The sequence below is a fragment of the Tetrahymena thermophila genome, assembly GCF_000189635.1.
Source record: "Tetrahymena thermophila SB210 genomic scaffold scf_8254644, whole genome shotgun sequence".
Taxonomy (NCBI): Eukaryota; Ciliophora; class Oligohymenophorea; order Hymenostomatida; family Tetrahymenidae; genus Tetrahymena; species Tetrahymena thermophila.
The window spans coordinates 220,219-235,660 of NW_002476412.1; the positions used below are offsets into that span (position 1 = coordinate 220,219).

Sequence of the window (15,442 nt, forward strand, 5' to 3'; positions counted from 1 at the left end):
GAATGAATAGTTTTTACATATAAATAGTAAATTATTAATTATAAAATTAAAATGAGTAGTTAGTTTTTTTTATATTTTTATCAGAGCTTGCTTTGTTTATTCATTTGATCGGCTTCAAATTTAGCCTTGCGTAAGCTTAGTTCTTCTTATTCATCAAATGCAATATCAAGAACTTCGAATATATTCTTTACAAACTTAAAACTATTTATTTTTTTTATTAAATAATTATTAATATATTCATTTTTTACTAAATTTATCAATTAATTTATTTACTCTATGTTTTTCTTAATCTCAGGAGTGATATCTTCTGTATCTTTGCGATTCTTGTAAGGTAGAATGATTCTAATTATTTAATTAAAATAAATTAATTTTAATAGCTTTCATTAAAAATTTTAATTACGTTTTGATACCATTGGCATAAGCGGCTAATACCTTTTCCTTAATTCCTCCCACTGGAAGAACTAAACCCTTCAAAGTTATTTCACCAGTCATAGCAATATCACTTCTAATCTTTCTCATTGAAAGTAAAGAAAGCTATTATAATAATAAATTATTTACAATTACAAAAAAAAAAAAGATTTAAATATCTTACTAATGCAGTTGTGATTGTAATACCAGCTGAAGGACCATCCTTTGGTGTAGCTGCTGCAGGGAAATGCACATGAATATCAATATTGTCAAATAATTTTTCAGCCTTAAAAATATCAGGATCTTTCATCATGAATTGAATGTTCTACCAATTTGATTTAATCCATCCTATAGCAGTTTGTACAGATTCCTTCATAACATCGCCTAACTAACCAGTTAAGTTAATTTTACCTAAATTATTAAAACAAAACTTAGAATTTTTCAAGAATTTAGAAATTTAAATTTACCGCTTCCTTAACTCATGCTTGCTTCTATGATCAATGTTTTTCCACCAACAGCTGTATAAGCCATTCCCACTGCTATACCTGGAGAATTAATACGGTCTTTTATTTCCTCTTCATCATATATTTCAATGCCTAAGACATCTCTCACATAATCAGGAGTTATTTTTACTTTTTAGAATTCCTATTTAGATCAAAATTTAATTCGAATAAAAATTTAGTCAAGAAATATTTCAAATTAAAATAAAATATGAAATAATTCAAATTGAAATTTTAAAATCCAATAAAAAAGGATTTATTCTCAGAAACATTTAATAAAATAATTAATTGAATTATAATTTTAATAAAATTTACAGGCAAATTTGGCTTGTCTTTGTGAGATTATTTGTGGGTGGAATATTTAACAGCAACACTTCTGCAAACAGAACCTATGTTTCTTTCTAATTGACGTACTCCAGCTTCTCTTGTATAGGCCTTTATAATCAAATCAACTGACTCTTTATCAAGGTCAATGATACTTTAGTTGATTCCGTTTTCTTCAATTTATTTTGGTATTAAGTACTTGTGAGCAATGTCTTTCTTTTCATCCAAAGTGTATCCTGGAATTTAAATAACTTCCATTCTGTCAAGAAGAGGTCCTTAAATTGTATCCAATTAATTTGCAGTAGCAATAAACATCACATTAGAAAGATCAAAAGGCAAAGCAAGATAGTGATCAGTAAATGTAGAATTTTAGTTAGGGTCAAGAACTTCCAATAAGGCACTAGATGGATCTCCTCTGTAATCTCTATTTATTTTATCGATTTCATCAAGTAAAATTACTGGATTTTTAGATTAGCACTTTCTTAAAGCTTGGATAATAACACCAGGGAGAGCACCAACGTAAGTTCTTCTGTGTCCTCTAACTTCTGCTTCATCTCTAACACCACCTAAAGATATTCTTTCAAATTTTCTTCCTAAGCTATCTGCTATAGATTTTCCTATATATAAATGAACTTTTTTAGTAAAAAATAATAACTTCATTTTATTCTTATTTACCTAAAGATGTTTTTCCAACACCAGGAGGTCCACAAAGACAAATAATTGTTCCTTTAGAGTTTCCTTTCAAAGAGCGAACAGCAAGGAATTCTAAAATTCTTTTCTTAACTTTTTCTAATCCTGAATGGTCTCTATGTAATATTTCTTCTGCTAACTTTAAGTCATAAGTATCTTAAGTTGTTTCATTCCAAGGAAGCTCCAACACAGTATCAATATAAGTCCTAATCACATTAGTTTCTGCGTTTTGACTTCTAATACTTTTCAATCTTTTTATATTATAAAAACAATTTAGATTTTAAAAATTAAAAAAAAATAATTATTAATTTATAACAAAAAATGATATTTAATAATTTTTAGCATGTTCTATTTAATTTGCTTTCAGGTATATCTTAAACATAATATTTAAAAATTTTTCGATATTTTAACACTTATTTTCTTCCTTTAACAAAGAAAGAAAGAAATAAACAAATAAAAATATTTTTTTCCTTACTTCATATTTTTTTTTGAAAAATTTGTATTTTTTAGTTTTTGAATAAAAATTTTGTAATTAATTTGAATGCTAGATAGCAATAGATACTACTACTTTTTAATTTTTAAATAAAACTTAATTAATTTATTTATTTATTTACCTTTTAAATTCTCTCATTACAGCATTAAACACGTTTTCTGGTAGTTGCTTCTACTTAATTTGCATTTCTAGTTGAGACATTTCGTCTTCAGGAGAAACATTGAATCCTCCAATTTCATATTATGGAGGTTGTTGACGAAGAATTAATTGACGGGATTGTGATTCATTTGACATTTCTTTTTTGACTTTCTTTTCTAACTCATTAGCAAGTTTGAGCTCATCGTTTTTTGATTATAAAATTTTGCATATTTCTTTGATACGCTCTTTGATTTCATTAACTTGTAAAATGACTTGCTTTACCTCTGGCTGAACGTCCAAATAATTAGCTACTGAAAAAACTAACTTATTGATTGATTATTCATTCTCTATAAGTTGCTTTTTAGGCGGGACAGCTTCAGGTTTGCAAACTATTTCTACATAGGTTTTAGCTAAATTACGGAAGTCAGAGATGGTATTGTCAGCTTTAACAGCTTTTTCTATTTCAGGAGGGATTTCATCTGAAATCAATTCTACGTTAGCGATGTAATAAGGAGAGGTTTTATCAAAATCAATTACTTTAAAACGACCAAATGCGAATGCTCCGTAATACCTAACTTCTCTATGATTTTTTTAATAACCAGCTGTAAATGTATAAAAAGTTCTATCTTCACTGGTTATCTTCAATATAGTTCCATATCTAGCAAAATTTTCGATTGTTTCGATATTTTTTTCTTTGCACAAAGTAGGATCTAAATTTGGTAAAACACCTATCATGCTGTTGAACTTCTTAGCTATAATTTAAATTATTTTAAACATTTTATTCAGACTAAGTAATCATAAAACTAAATGATAAAGAATAAACTGATAAATTTGTTTCAATGAGTAATTTAAAAAAGTCTTATGTTTATTTGGTTTAGAATGATGCTAATTAAGCATTAGTCTATAAAAGTAAATTAATTTTATAGAATATAACAATGAATTTACCATCATATTAGTAAGTTTCAGGAATCCTTATGTTGATGGTTTAGTATGGAAATACTACTCTGTTGTTAACAGGTAGAATGTAAAGTTGCATTTTCTTCATTTTTCAAGGAAATTTTTTATCAATAGGCTTTAAATATGCTAAATTATTGATGACTTTAAATAAGCTTTTATTTTTCTAGACTTTAGTCCACCTTCCTGTTTTTAAATATAAAATTCTTTCTTTCTAACTTTTTTAAAAGTAATCGAAAATCCTTTTTGCTTTTATTTTTTTTCTAATAAATTTTTTTACTTTTTTTTCTTTTGGAAATTTTAGTTGATTATTTTTTAAATCTCTTAAATATTATTAAAGAAATACGTTTAAGGAGAGATTGATGAGGGAATGAATGCATCAATCAGCGTAATAACATATCTGATAGAAGGTATTTATACATCTTAATATGTTTGCCTAATTAGCAGATAAATACCGAAAATTACGTCATACAAGCCGTAAAAAATTAAATTTGCATTAATTATTGGTGAAACCATCTTACATCACTTTAGTACATATTCTCTCTACTTTAAATAAACAAATAGAGTTAAATTATAATTAAGTAATCTGCGAATAGACAATAGTCTTATAATCATCAACAACACTCATTCAATCAATAAATATTTTTACTTATCTCTGTAAATAGAAAATCTATTTCAGACGTTTAATTTTATCTAGCTTAAGTAAAGCAATTTAAATGCAATCGAACATAATCTTGTTTAGGACTTAACTTAGTAGAATAAATTAAAGGAATTTATATTAATTTATTTTATTATAGTTGCAACCTGTTTAATAATAAATATTTTTTCTAGATTCCTTTTAATTTTCTTGGATTGAATTAATGAACGTAATTGAATAAATGTATCTGATTTGCATATGAATATTGAATGACTTCAACTTTAATATTAAATGTATGCAAAACTTATTAAAATTTAATTGCATATTCTTTATTTGTTTTAGAAGAATAATCGAGAAATATAATCTCGTTGACGCTTTCACTAATATTAATTATTACGTATAATATTTGCATCTTAACAAACCTACTTATTCTTTATTATAAAAGTAGAAAAAAATAGATCTATTCTTTAATTAAAATTTTTATAATTTAGCATCATCTGCAATGGCTGAAAAGATTTTAGTAAGAGTTGCGCGTAATTTTGGCTATTTAGGAATAATAGCTGGCGCTTACTGCGGATTTTTAGCAAGAGACGAATACAATTTTTCAACATTTTCAAGAATCCATGAGCTTTGTGATGAATACAATTAAAAGCAAGAACTTCTAGATTTGGAAGTAAAATAAATCCAAAAAGAGCTGAAAAGAGTTGCTTAAGAGAAGGAATAAGCATTAAAAGACATGTTAAAGACTACTAAAAAATAGTTAAAAGATTTAGAAAGTAAAAATAAATAATGAAATAATTAAAATTATTGTTTTAAATAAAATAAAAAATGACAAAAGCAATTAAACACAATTAAAATTGAATGACAATATTCATTTAAGCAGATAAATAAGTAAAATATATTTATAATAAATTAAAATAATTTAAATTTTGGATTTCTCTTTTCAATCAATTATACAGTATTTATATTTTTAAACATGTAAAGTTTATGTATTTATACAAATTTTTTTCAACTTAATATGAATCTTAAAAGATAAATACAAATATAAACACAAAAATCACTTACTCTTTATTAAAATATTATTAAAATTACTTTTGTAATTAATCTAGAGCAAATTTTAACTAATAACTTCAAATTCGTTTTTTATTTCTTGATAAAATATATTTTTTCTATATAATTGTTTTTTTCCTGTAAAATATATTATTTAAAAAAGAATATTTTATAAACTCTTATCAGAAAATGCTTCAAGTCAAAAATTTTTTCAAATTAATTATAAAGGATTAAAATTTTCTAAGAACAAGTAGAATTTATGGAACAATTAATTAAAAATATGGTGAATTTTAGACATTCTTTTTCACTTAATTAATATAAATTTATAAAAAATGTTAAAGCTCAATCATTTATCCATACAAAAATTAAAAAAATAATTATTATCTTCTCATTTGATATCTTATAAAAAATTTAAGAAAGAAAAATTTTGAAATTCAATAAAATACATCAAGAAAATTAATTTAAGAAATATTTATTTTATGGTGTATTTTATTTCATTTTCTAAAATAAAGAGACAATAAATCATTTATTATTTTAAACAAAAATAATGATTCCATCATTTCATCTTAAAAATAAATAAATAAAATAAGTTTAATGTGAAATTAAACAAAAATTTTCAGATTAAATTTTAGAGGATATTTTTTTAAAATATTTTGTTTGAAAAAATTGTTTTTAGATTTTTATGATATTTCAATTTTTTTATAATTTTTTGGTCAAAATATTTTGTTTTTAAAGAAGAATTGACTACGTTTTGAATATAAATTGATATATATTGATAAAATGATTACATAGAAAATGATAATGAAAATTTGTTACTGAGTCTATTCTAAATTGTTAATGATTTATTAATTATTTTTAATATTCTAATCTTAACTAAATTTCTCTCTATTATATTTCAAGAAACTAGCTTTTTTAGCCCTATTTTTGATTTCTCTTCAGGAGCTATTTTTGCAAAGTTGTCTACTTAGTTTGTATAGTACACATTTTGTGTTAGTATTGGCACATTTGCACCTACTCTCCTTTCGTAGAGCCCATAGTTGAAGCCAATTATTTTATAAATTGGATTTCTGTTTATTAATCTCTCATTTACAAGCTGGATAATTTCAGGAATAAGGCAAATAAATCCAATTGTTAGGAATATGAAGAATGAGGATGTGCTTGAGAAGAAAGCACTGACCATCTTATCCAAATTATTATATGAAATTCTAGAAATTCCCTTTGTTTGTATTATGAACATGACTATAATAAATAGGATGTAATCAATAACCATCACCCAACTATTTTTTAATTTCAAATAAAACACTTAGGTAAAAAAAAAAAGTTAAAAAGTGTTACTAATGATATGAAATATTTGTAGAATGAACTATTTATTTGTATTTCATCAAATTAAAAATGGTAAACAAAGCACAAATTTATGTGAAACCATGGTTCATAACAACACCTGTTCCATCTACAGCTTCTTGCAAAGTCTATTCATTATTTATAAAATTTTAATCAAATTATCTTAGATTTTATTCAAATAAAATTTGTAAATGAGGGAAAGAAAAAATTCAACAAAAACTTTATCAAAAATTAAAACATAAATTTATAAAAGAAATTAATTTGCTTTTATGTTTTCACTAATAATTGTAAAGCCATTCAAATTATAAATTCAATAAATTTTAGTACGATAGACTTGTATTTTTAGTTAATATTAATTTCACTTCAAAAATATGTTAATATTTGAATGTATTTAGCTATCTTTAGCCTATGAATATTCTTAATATGAAAAATAATAAAAAAAATATGTTTGATTACGTAGGAGGTAATAAAGAAAATAAATATTCCTTAGCACAAAGAAAGAAAAGCTCTATAGAAATATTTAGGTATTGAGGTAAGTTTTTGAAGACTTCCTTAGAGATAAACTTAAGGATATTCAATTTGCTAATACATTTAGATATCGAAATCTAAGAGGTAAAAGAAAGCTGCACCCCAATTAGCGAATAGGAACTCATAGAAGAAATAGATCAAATTACAGAAAAACAATTAACCAGAGTACATCACATGGAAAGCATAAATTAATTCTAAAGTTGTAAATATTATACTCTTTTCTATCATATAAGTACATAATTGCTAGCTTTTGTGATAATGCTGTCTACCATATGATAATATAAGATAATTGAGTTGCTTGAAACTTGTGAATTAACCATCAGCATATGGTAATATAGATTACTAATTTGAATTATCCTCTCCTTCTTTACTGTAAACTAGAGAAACATCTGAGGTCTACATTAAAGGAATATCTTTTTCACTTGAGCCAACTGCCAAGAAGTTTAGAGAAGGAGATATACATCCTTTCACCTATGAAATCAAAGTTTATTTTAGTAAAGGACTCATACCCCATATGACACAATTTTATGCATGTAACATCATAGTGAAAAACATCACTTTGAAAATTTGCATGTTTTGGTCTTGAGAGCTAAATAGTGTTTAAAGAACTTTGGCATCCGATTCCATATTATATTTTATCTTATAGCTAGATATCTAACTAACAATATTAGATCCGAACGTGCTTAGTTTCTATTCATAAAATCATAGTAAAATATATTAATAAATAAATAAATTAATTAATTATTTTTGATTAATTTAAATTTAAAATATTTAAAGAATAAAATAGTAAAAATAACTGATTAATTAACAATCAATTATTATTCATAATAAAGATATAGCTTCTCAATATAAAAATATATTAAGATTTATCTGTGATAATAATATAAAATAGCTACTCAAATATGAAGAGAAATCATACTTGAGAAAATTCGCTATTTTATAAATATAAAAAAATTTTCTTTTTTTTTAAAAGTAAAATTTTAATTTTTTTTTCTTTAAAAAATAACTTTGTTTGTTTGTTTAAAAAAATATTTGAAGATTTAATTTTACATATTATTTGAAGTAGAAGTCAATTTCTTTAATGAGAAGGGTTGGATCTTATTAGGAGATTCTGAATGTTGGAGCAAGTGAGTTTTCTTTGAAGATATTTTACTGTTAGTTATAATTTTATTCAGTAAGATACCAAGGCTTAATACTTGATTGAGTTAATCTGTTGAAAGGATCTCTGTAAAATGTTTTAAAGGCAAATAAACCTAAATACTCTAAGTTATTTTCGATATTAGCTAAAAGTTGATCTGTTTAAACTGTATTCTGTTTGAGATCGCTTAATACTGCAAAGAATCTATCGTCAACATGTTTGGTAGCAAGAATTTAGCAAGTATATCCTCTAGCTCTAAATTACTTAATAGAAAGCTTAATACTCTCTGATAATTCATTATCCATAATCATTTTATCCATAACTACTTCTGGAGAACCTCTCATTAATAGCTAATTATCACTGTTTGTTCTAGATATATAACTTGTTTAGTAAGGTCTATCAGCACTAGGAGCTTACTAAAAGTTCAAAGTGAAATTTTCTTCCACGTTCATTGTACTGATTATAAATTAGTTTTGCTCTTCTCCGTTTGTATAAAAGATTTCCAGTTTTTCACAGTACTCCTTTAAAGCAATATCTTCTTTTGTTTATTAATATTTTCCATTCGACATCAAGCCAAATTTGAAGAGTTTAACTACCTACTGAATTTATCTTTCTCCCATTCCATCAAATAAATGCTGTTTTTTATAAAGATTCAATTAATTAACAATTTTTATTTTCCAAATAATTGAATTAATCATTTTATTCTGTAATAAATCTATTAAAATTTACAATTAATTTAAAATATTTGAATTAAACAAAATTTAAATTTTTGATTTTGCATTTCATTCAAAAAAACATTTATTTAATTTAAAGATTATTTAATTTTTAAAAAAGCTAATTACTGAGTTATTGTTTTAATCAAAACCAATATCGTAAGCAGTAAATCCTTAGAATTCAGTATATCTCTCATTTACATTTTCTAAATCGGAAACAATTACATTAAGTTTTCCTAAGAAACTTATTTTTTATCCATCAAAAATTATTTCTTTGTATTTACTAATTTCTTTCTTTTAGTTCTTTGCTTCTAATTATTTATTTATTAAGATTTAGTATTAATAAATTATTTTGATTTGATTTATTTACCAGGCTCCTGTTAAGTGGCAGTGCTTTTATTGAGATCAACTCTTTTCTTCTCATCCTCAAAATTAAGCTTCTTTTTGCTTTCTTAAAATTCTTTTTCACTTTTTAATATTCTCTACTTAGGTTTAGTTTCGTAATAAGATTTACTAGCATCTAAGGGTTTCATTTCTTAATCCAATTAAGTAAACGAAATGGCATTCATCTGCTTTTAACTCTCTATAATGTCATCCCAATCGTCTGGCATTCTGTTAATTAAGTATGTTTACAACAAATCTACAGCTCCTAAAACAGGATATAAGAAAGTTGGAAGAGTACTTGTAAGGATTACAAGATAATTCATGAATACCTTAAATACTGGATCTACTTGCTGATGTAATTTATTTCAAATAATATTTATTATTATAAATTATAGGGATAGATACGATAAATATTAAAATTCGGCTGAATAATTTATTTCTCACTAAAAATTAACCGAATGCTAATTGCCCAATGCTGAATAGACAAAATATTCGATTAAACAAAATATTCGGTCTAGCCTTATTAAATTATATAAATTATAATAATTGATAATACTTTAAGATAATGGTAGTTGTTTAAGGCATCAGAAGCGAAGGAGCTACCAAGGATGGCAAAAATAATAGCAAAAACTATAATAAAAATAAGTGAAAAGAAGACGTGTAAGTTGATGAAACTGTTCAAAATATGTTAAAATGTTTCTCTTTAGAAATTAACTCCATTGTATTTAGATTTTTATGAAGTGAACAAAACAATTCCAATGATAAAATCAGAATTAAGCAATCTCATATTTTTAATGCCAATGTTCTCTTCTCTTTATACATTAAGTAAAAATTAATCATTAATATGTTTTTTTTAACAATTTACGTGATTTAAAATTCGTTTCCAGAATTTACTGCAGATGACTTAAATGTTCCTTCCCATTTACCCTCTTAGATAGAAAGAGTATCACTATTAGACTTAATAGTACCATCTATACTAAAGGCATTGCTAATTAGTTAAGACTTATCCAGCTCTCTTATTTGCTAAGGTACATATTTTCTTTCAAAACCAGACTAATTTATTTTAAATAAATTTAGATAAAATTACTTCATAAAAAATACACACCTGAGAGCCATGAGAATCCAAATTAATAAATATGTCTTCACCTGAAGATGAAACCAAAATCAAATCAGCTGGAAGAAATTCACCTTATTTTATTTTAACAATGTCACCCTGTCTCAGTTCACCTCTTTTACAGGATACAAAGCTTCCATTAGAGCTTTTTTAAACAGTCTAATTATCAACAGCTTAGCAGAAATAAAAATTTCTTTTCTTTAAATTGTAGTCAATAACTAACTAGGAGAAAACTGAGAATAAATATAGAGCAATCATGCATGGGAAATTCTTTTTATTTAATATAATAACATTTTAATTAAATAAACCTAAAAATATTCGAACTAATTGATTAATAATCTGAACTGAAGCTTGCTTTTTAATTTAATTTTGTAAAAGAATTTGATAAATTTAGCAAAAATCATCAATCAATTAAAAAATCCTAATTAATAATAAGGATTTTAGGCGAGTTTTATTTATTTATTTATTGATTTTATTTTCTATTTTATTTTTTTGTTTTTTGCTAAATTTTCAAAAATAATTTGGCTATTTGGATTTTTAAAATGATTTAAGAAGGTTATGGAAAATAGTTACTCTCGAATTCTACCAATAAATAACAGATGCGATGACACCTAAAAAGAAGAAATAAACATTTATTTTTTTGAAGGCAATTTGCAATAATAAGTAGAGAGTGAAGGTGAATCTATTTTTAGCAGGAGCAATACTATTTTATAATTAAGAATTCACTTTGTTATTTCCAAAAGATATGTCTAGAGGTTTTATTTTAGGACGTAAAAGCTGAGGATTTGAAGAGAAAATTTTAGCTATTTTTGATTTTTACTCATAGGGTTTAGTTTGACTTTAATATTAAATGGCATTGCATAACTTAGTACATATTCTTTTGCAAGCTGATTGCTTGAATTCAGATGGATTTTGTAATTAATTATTTCCATATGGAGCGCTCATTTAATTATTCTGATCTGCCTAAAATTGCTCTTAATTATCTTCTGCTTGGTTCAATATAATTGGATCATTATTCATGCGTGACTGAGATCTAATAATATTATTGTCTTAGTTTTCCCTTATGAACTTCTGGTCATCTTGAACTAGAGACTCATTTAACTGAGAGGAATTACCATAAACAAGACTTTGATTAACGCCTTTATACATACTTTGATTAAAATCTTCATGAACTTCTTTCTCTGTAAAAAAATGAGTAAATTAAAAATTTAAATATTTTGGGTAAATTCACTATGAAAAATAAACAACAACAATACTAACTAAACACTCTCAATAAATAAAAAAGATATTTGACAGCTTTTAACTAAAAATAAATTGCTTTTAAAAAGTAATGGTTGATTAATAGTTTGTTTATTAGTCATAAGAAATTGTAAGTTTGCATGATTTGATTATTGAAAAATAAAAAAAATTAGAGAGTGATTTATGAGTTTTAATTTAGATTACAGTTTTTGTTTTAAAAAGAGTCTAATTATAATTATAAAATTTATTATTTATAACAAAGTATTACATTCTTCTTCATAGATAATTTGATCTCTCCCGATGTTATGTTTCTCCGCAGTTTTAATTATTCTTTGCTTTTCAGGACTCAAATCTATTCCAATTATTCATTTAATTTGCATTTTCGCATAATAATTAACAAATTTACTCTGATCGCTCACATGATTTCCTTATTCTTCAAGGTGATTTATTGAATCAACCAATAAAACTACTCTGCTATTTTCTTCATCTTATGTTGAGTTTTCTGCTTTCTTCTTTTTCTTTTTTTTCTTAGCTTTAACAACAAAATAAAATATTCATTAATTAATTAAATAACATTATCAAAAAGCTTTTATTTATCTAACAAATTTAAAATTTATTTTCTTAACAATAGTTAGATTGATAGATATCTCATCATTTTTAATTTTGCTTATGCTTACTATAATTTGAGTTGAAATTTCTACTTTTTCGATAATTTTGATTAACAAATCAACCAATTTAATTAACAAATATAAATTAATCAACGTTAACAGCATTTCGCTAAAAAATTAAATTTTGTGTATTTATTTATTTTTTATCCACAAAAAAACCTTACTCAAATTATCTTTTAGCAAAAAAACTTAAAATTAGACTTTTTGTTTGTATTTTTGGTATTAATTTAAGTAAAATACTTTTAACGGGAGGCACAAGCTCGTTTTATTCTGTATCATTAATGGTATTGTTAGGATGAGTAGGAAATAAGTTATTATCTGTAAAAAGCATATTATTTTATTCTTGTGAGGTTATATTTTACTGGTTTTACATTTAGTGGTCTTCTTATTACAATTCATTGATCAATTAATCGATATCTGCTTTCTGTTCGTTTCCATTTAAGGTCTATCCTTGATCTGTACCATACATTTACTATGGTTATTATTAGTTGCTTTCTTGATAATTACTCTCAGGATTTACAATTTCACTAGCAAAATTTCCATCTTAAATTTCAGAGTTTTCAACTTGTTTCTTTTTTTTCTTCTTTTTTTTCTTTTTCACAGTAGATTAGTCAAACCCTTCCTAGTTATTGATCTAATCTTATTGCTACTGCTAATCGTAGTAGATTTACTAATAATTACCATCATCTAACTAGACAATTTGATGCTGATCTTGTTGCAAAATTTAATCAATTGCATCATTATTTTGGTTTAAATCAATAATTTCTTCTTGCTAAGGCTTTTTAGAAGTAGTTGCTCTAAACGAGTCTAAAGCACTTTCTACAACTTGCTTATTTTCTGCATATGCCTCATCTTTTAAATAAAAAATTAAATTTACATTCTAATGAAAAACCTTTTTCTTGAATATCAAAAACTATTTTTTTTCATTCAAAAGAATTCTTTGGTTTATATTTTAAAAACTTTTAGTATTTTCTTGTATTTTTTACCATATGCCTATTCCTACTGAATTTCAATTTATTGGTCTTAAACTTATTCCTCTTCTTCAACTCTTTTTTTCTTCTTCTTTTTCTTTTTCTTTCTAGCTCCATCAGCTTATGGTGCACCCACTTTATATTTCATAAAAATAAGTTAAAATTTTATTACTTCTTGGCTCTTTTATTTAGAAGTTTCAAAAAATATAATCAAACTTAGAACATTATTTTTATGGCTATTAAAATATATAAAGCTAAAAATTAATAATAAAAATTACACTGAATTTCTTTTTGGTTATTCTGATCTTCATAGTTAAGATTGTAATATAAAAAATATAAAATAATGGTTGAAGTTTGCCTTAAGAATTTTGATTTATTATACTAAATCTTAAACTATTTCTTCTTTATTATAGAGTTCACTTTCCATGTTCTCTAGATTAAATTTTTGTTAGCTTTTAATTTATTCTTTTAGTTAATTACTTAATTAATAATTTAGATGGATTTAAAATCAAAAACAAAAAAAAACAAAATCTAATTAGTCTTTTATTAAATGTTTATAAAAATAATAGAAATTTTATAGTTTCTTATTAAATTTTTTTTGATATCAATTTACATTTATTCATACTACCAAATACCTTAAGGTTATTTACCACCTAACAATAGTCTTTGACTTATCTTTTTTATTAATTGTAGATTTTAGTTTACTCTATTAAATTCCATAAAATCTGATTAGATATCATCCTACAAAGATTTAATATAACAATTAAAACTAATTATTTTCAATCAATAAAAATATCTACTAATTATAGCTCAATGCTATTTAAATTATTATTTTGTTCATATGATAAAAAATATTAATTTTATATTTTTTTACTTACTCTTAATTAGTAATTAAAAATCATAAGGAAAGAAAAATCGCACGAATTAGATTATCAAAATTTTTAAAAATAAAAATCTTCTCAAGTAAAATATTGTCCTCAATATTTGGTTGAATTAATGTAAATTTAATTTTATGATTTATCCAAACAATCACCTTTATGAACAAAAAAGAAAATGAAATATCAAATATAATTCGGGTTTAAACTTGTTAAAATTTTATAAAAATAACTTCAATTCAATAAAAAAAATTACATTTTACTATTATAGATATGTATTTGTTGATTCTATTTGCTATTTAAAGAGCCAATCTAGATATAGAATATCACTAGAGTTTCAAATATTTGTCTTAAATATTTAATTTATTTATTAAACTAGTTTCTATCCTGAAATTATATTCAAAATAATGTAAGCTAAGTTGATGTCTAATAAATTAAAATATAAATAAATAAATATATTCAATTTCATTTGAAGCTTTAAATTATTATCTATTTTTTAAATAAATTGATAACAAAATTTTCCTTTTTTTAGAAATAAAATTCGCTCTATCCATTTGAAAATAAACTTTTTATAAAAATTTAATTAATTAAAATTCCATAAATTACTAATCTATATTTTTGAAAAAAAATAAAAATAAATGATAAAATCAAATAAATTTTATTACTAATAATAGAAATTATTTACTTTTTTACCAATATTCTTTAAATTTCCTTGATTTTTTAAAAAGTGGAAATTAAATTGATGATGAAGTAGTATCAAGCTTATATTCTGCTTTATTAAAGTGCATTAATCTCATAAATTTAATACTTGATCTTAAGTAAAAAAAGTTTATTAATTTTGGATTGTGATACTTTTTAATATAAAAATGAATTTAAAACAATACTAATCTTCTAATTCATTTGTTGGTTTTTATTTAATTTATTTTTTTATTATTCTGTTTGTGTTTTTTCTTTGTTTCTTTTTTCATTTCTTATTATTTCATATTTTTTTCATTTTTTCCTTCTAACTTACTAATTAATTATATTTTTTTTTTCTCAATATTTAATAATTTATTAAATTGGTGAAAAGTTGCAACAGGCTTAGGTATTGCTTTAGCAAATTGCACTCATCTCTCAAATTTTAAACTTTCTGTTTGGTAAATATAGTTTATTTATTTTGAATAGTGATATTTTTAATATAAAAATGTATTTAAAACAAAATTAATCTTTTTATTTATTTATTAGCTTTTTATTTTTTTGATTTATTTTTATATAAGAGGAAAAGTGAGGTTTGGCGA

The 15,442-nt window shown here is 23.6% G+C and overlaps 3 protein-coding genes across 3 annotated transcripts; 1 reads left to right on the forward strand and 2 right to left on the reverse strand. All coding sequences in view use genetic code 6, as the record gives it.

Moving 5' to 3' along the window:
• Positions 1–80: 80 nt before the first annotated feature.
• Positions 81–3,598, reverse strand: TTHERM_00649120 (ATP-dependent protease LA (Lon) domain protein; the record flags this gene model as incomplete). Its single annotated transcript, XM_001032306.3, has 9 exons — positions 81–201; positions 274–342; positions 401–534; positions 593–819; positions 876–1,053; positions 1,224–1,849; positions 1,908–2,173; positions 2,537–3,305; positions 3,499–3,598. 9 exons carry the CDS (start codon positions 3,596–3,598, stop codon positions 81–83), a joined length of 2,490 nt encoding a protein of 829 aa, XP_001032306.1.
• A 1,048-nt stretch (positions 3,599–4,646) lies between these two features.
• On the forward strand, positions 4,647–4,937 carry TTHERM_00649130 (transmembrane protein, putative; the record flags this gene model as incomplete). The annotated part of the gene is made up of 1 exon (XM_001032307.1): positions 4,647–4,937. One exon carries the CDS (start codon positions 4,647–4,649, stop codon positions 4,935–4,937), a length of 291 nt encoding a protein of 96 aa, XP_001032307.1.
• Positions 4,938–5,923: 986 nt separating this feature from the next.
• Positions 5,924–13,891, reverse strand: TTHERM_00649140 (phospholipid-translocating P-type ATPase, flippase). The gene is made up of 15 exons (XM_001032308.3): positions 13,569–13,891; positions 13,306–13,425; positions 12,560–13,171; positions 12,058–12,183; positions 11,920–12,003; positions 10,986–11,593; positions 10,404–10,682; positions 10,164–10,351; positions 9,855–10,110; positions 9,285–9,648; positions 9,044–9,225; positions 8,114–8,836; positions 6,992–7,753; positions 6,530–6,663; positions 5,924–6,471 (listed from the first exon to the last, which is right to left on the reverse strand). The coding sequence occupies exons 3-15, from the start codon at positions 12,786–12,788 to the stop codon at positions 6,090–6,092; spliced, it is 4,317 nt and encodes a 1,438-aa protein (XP_001032308.3). The 5' UTR covers positions 12,789–13,171; positions 13,306–13,425; positions 13,569–13,891; the 3' UTR covers positions 5,924–6,089.
• Positions 13,892–15,442: the final 1,551 nt, after the last annotated feature.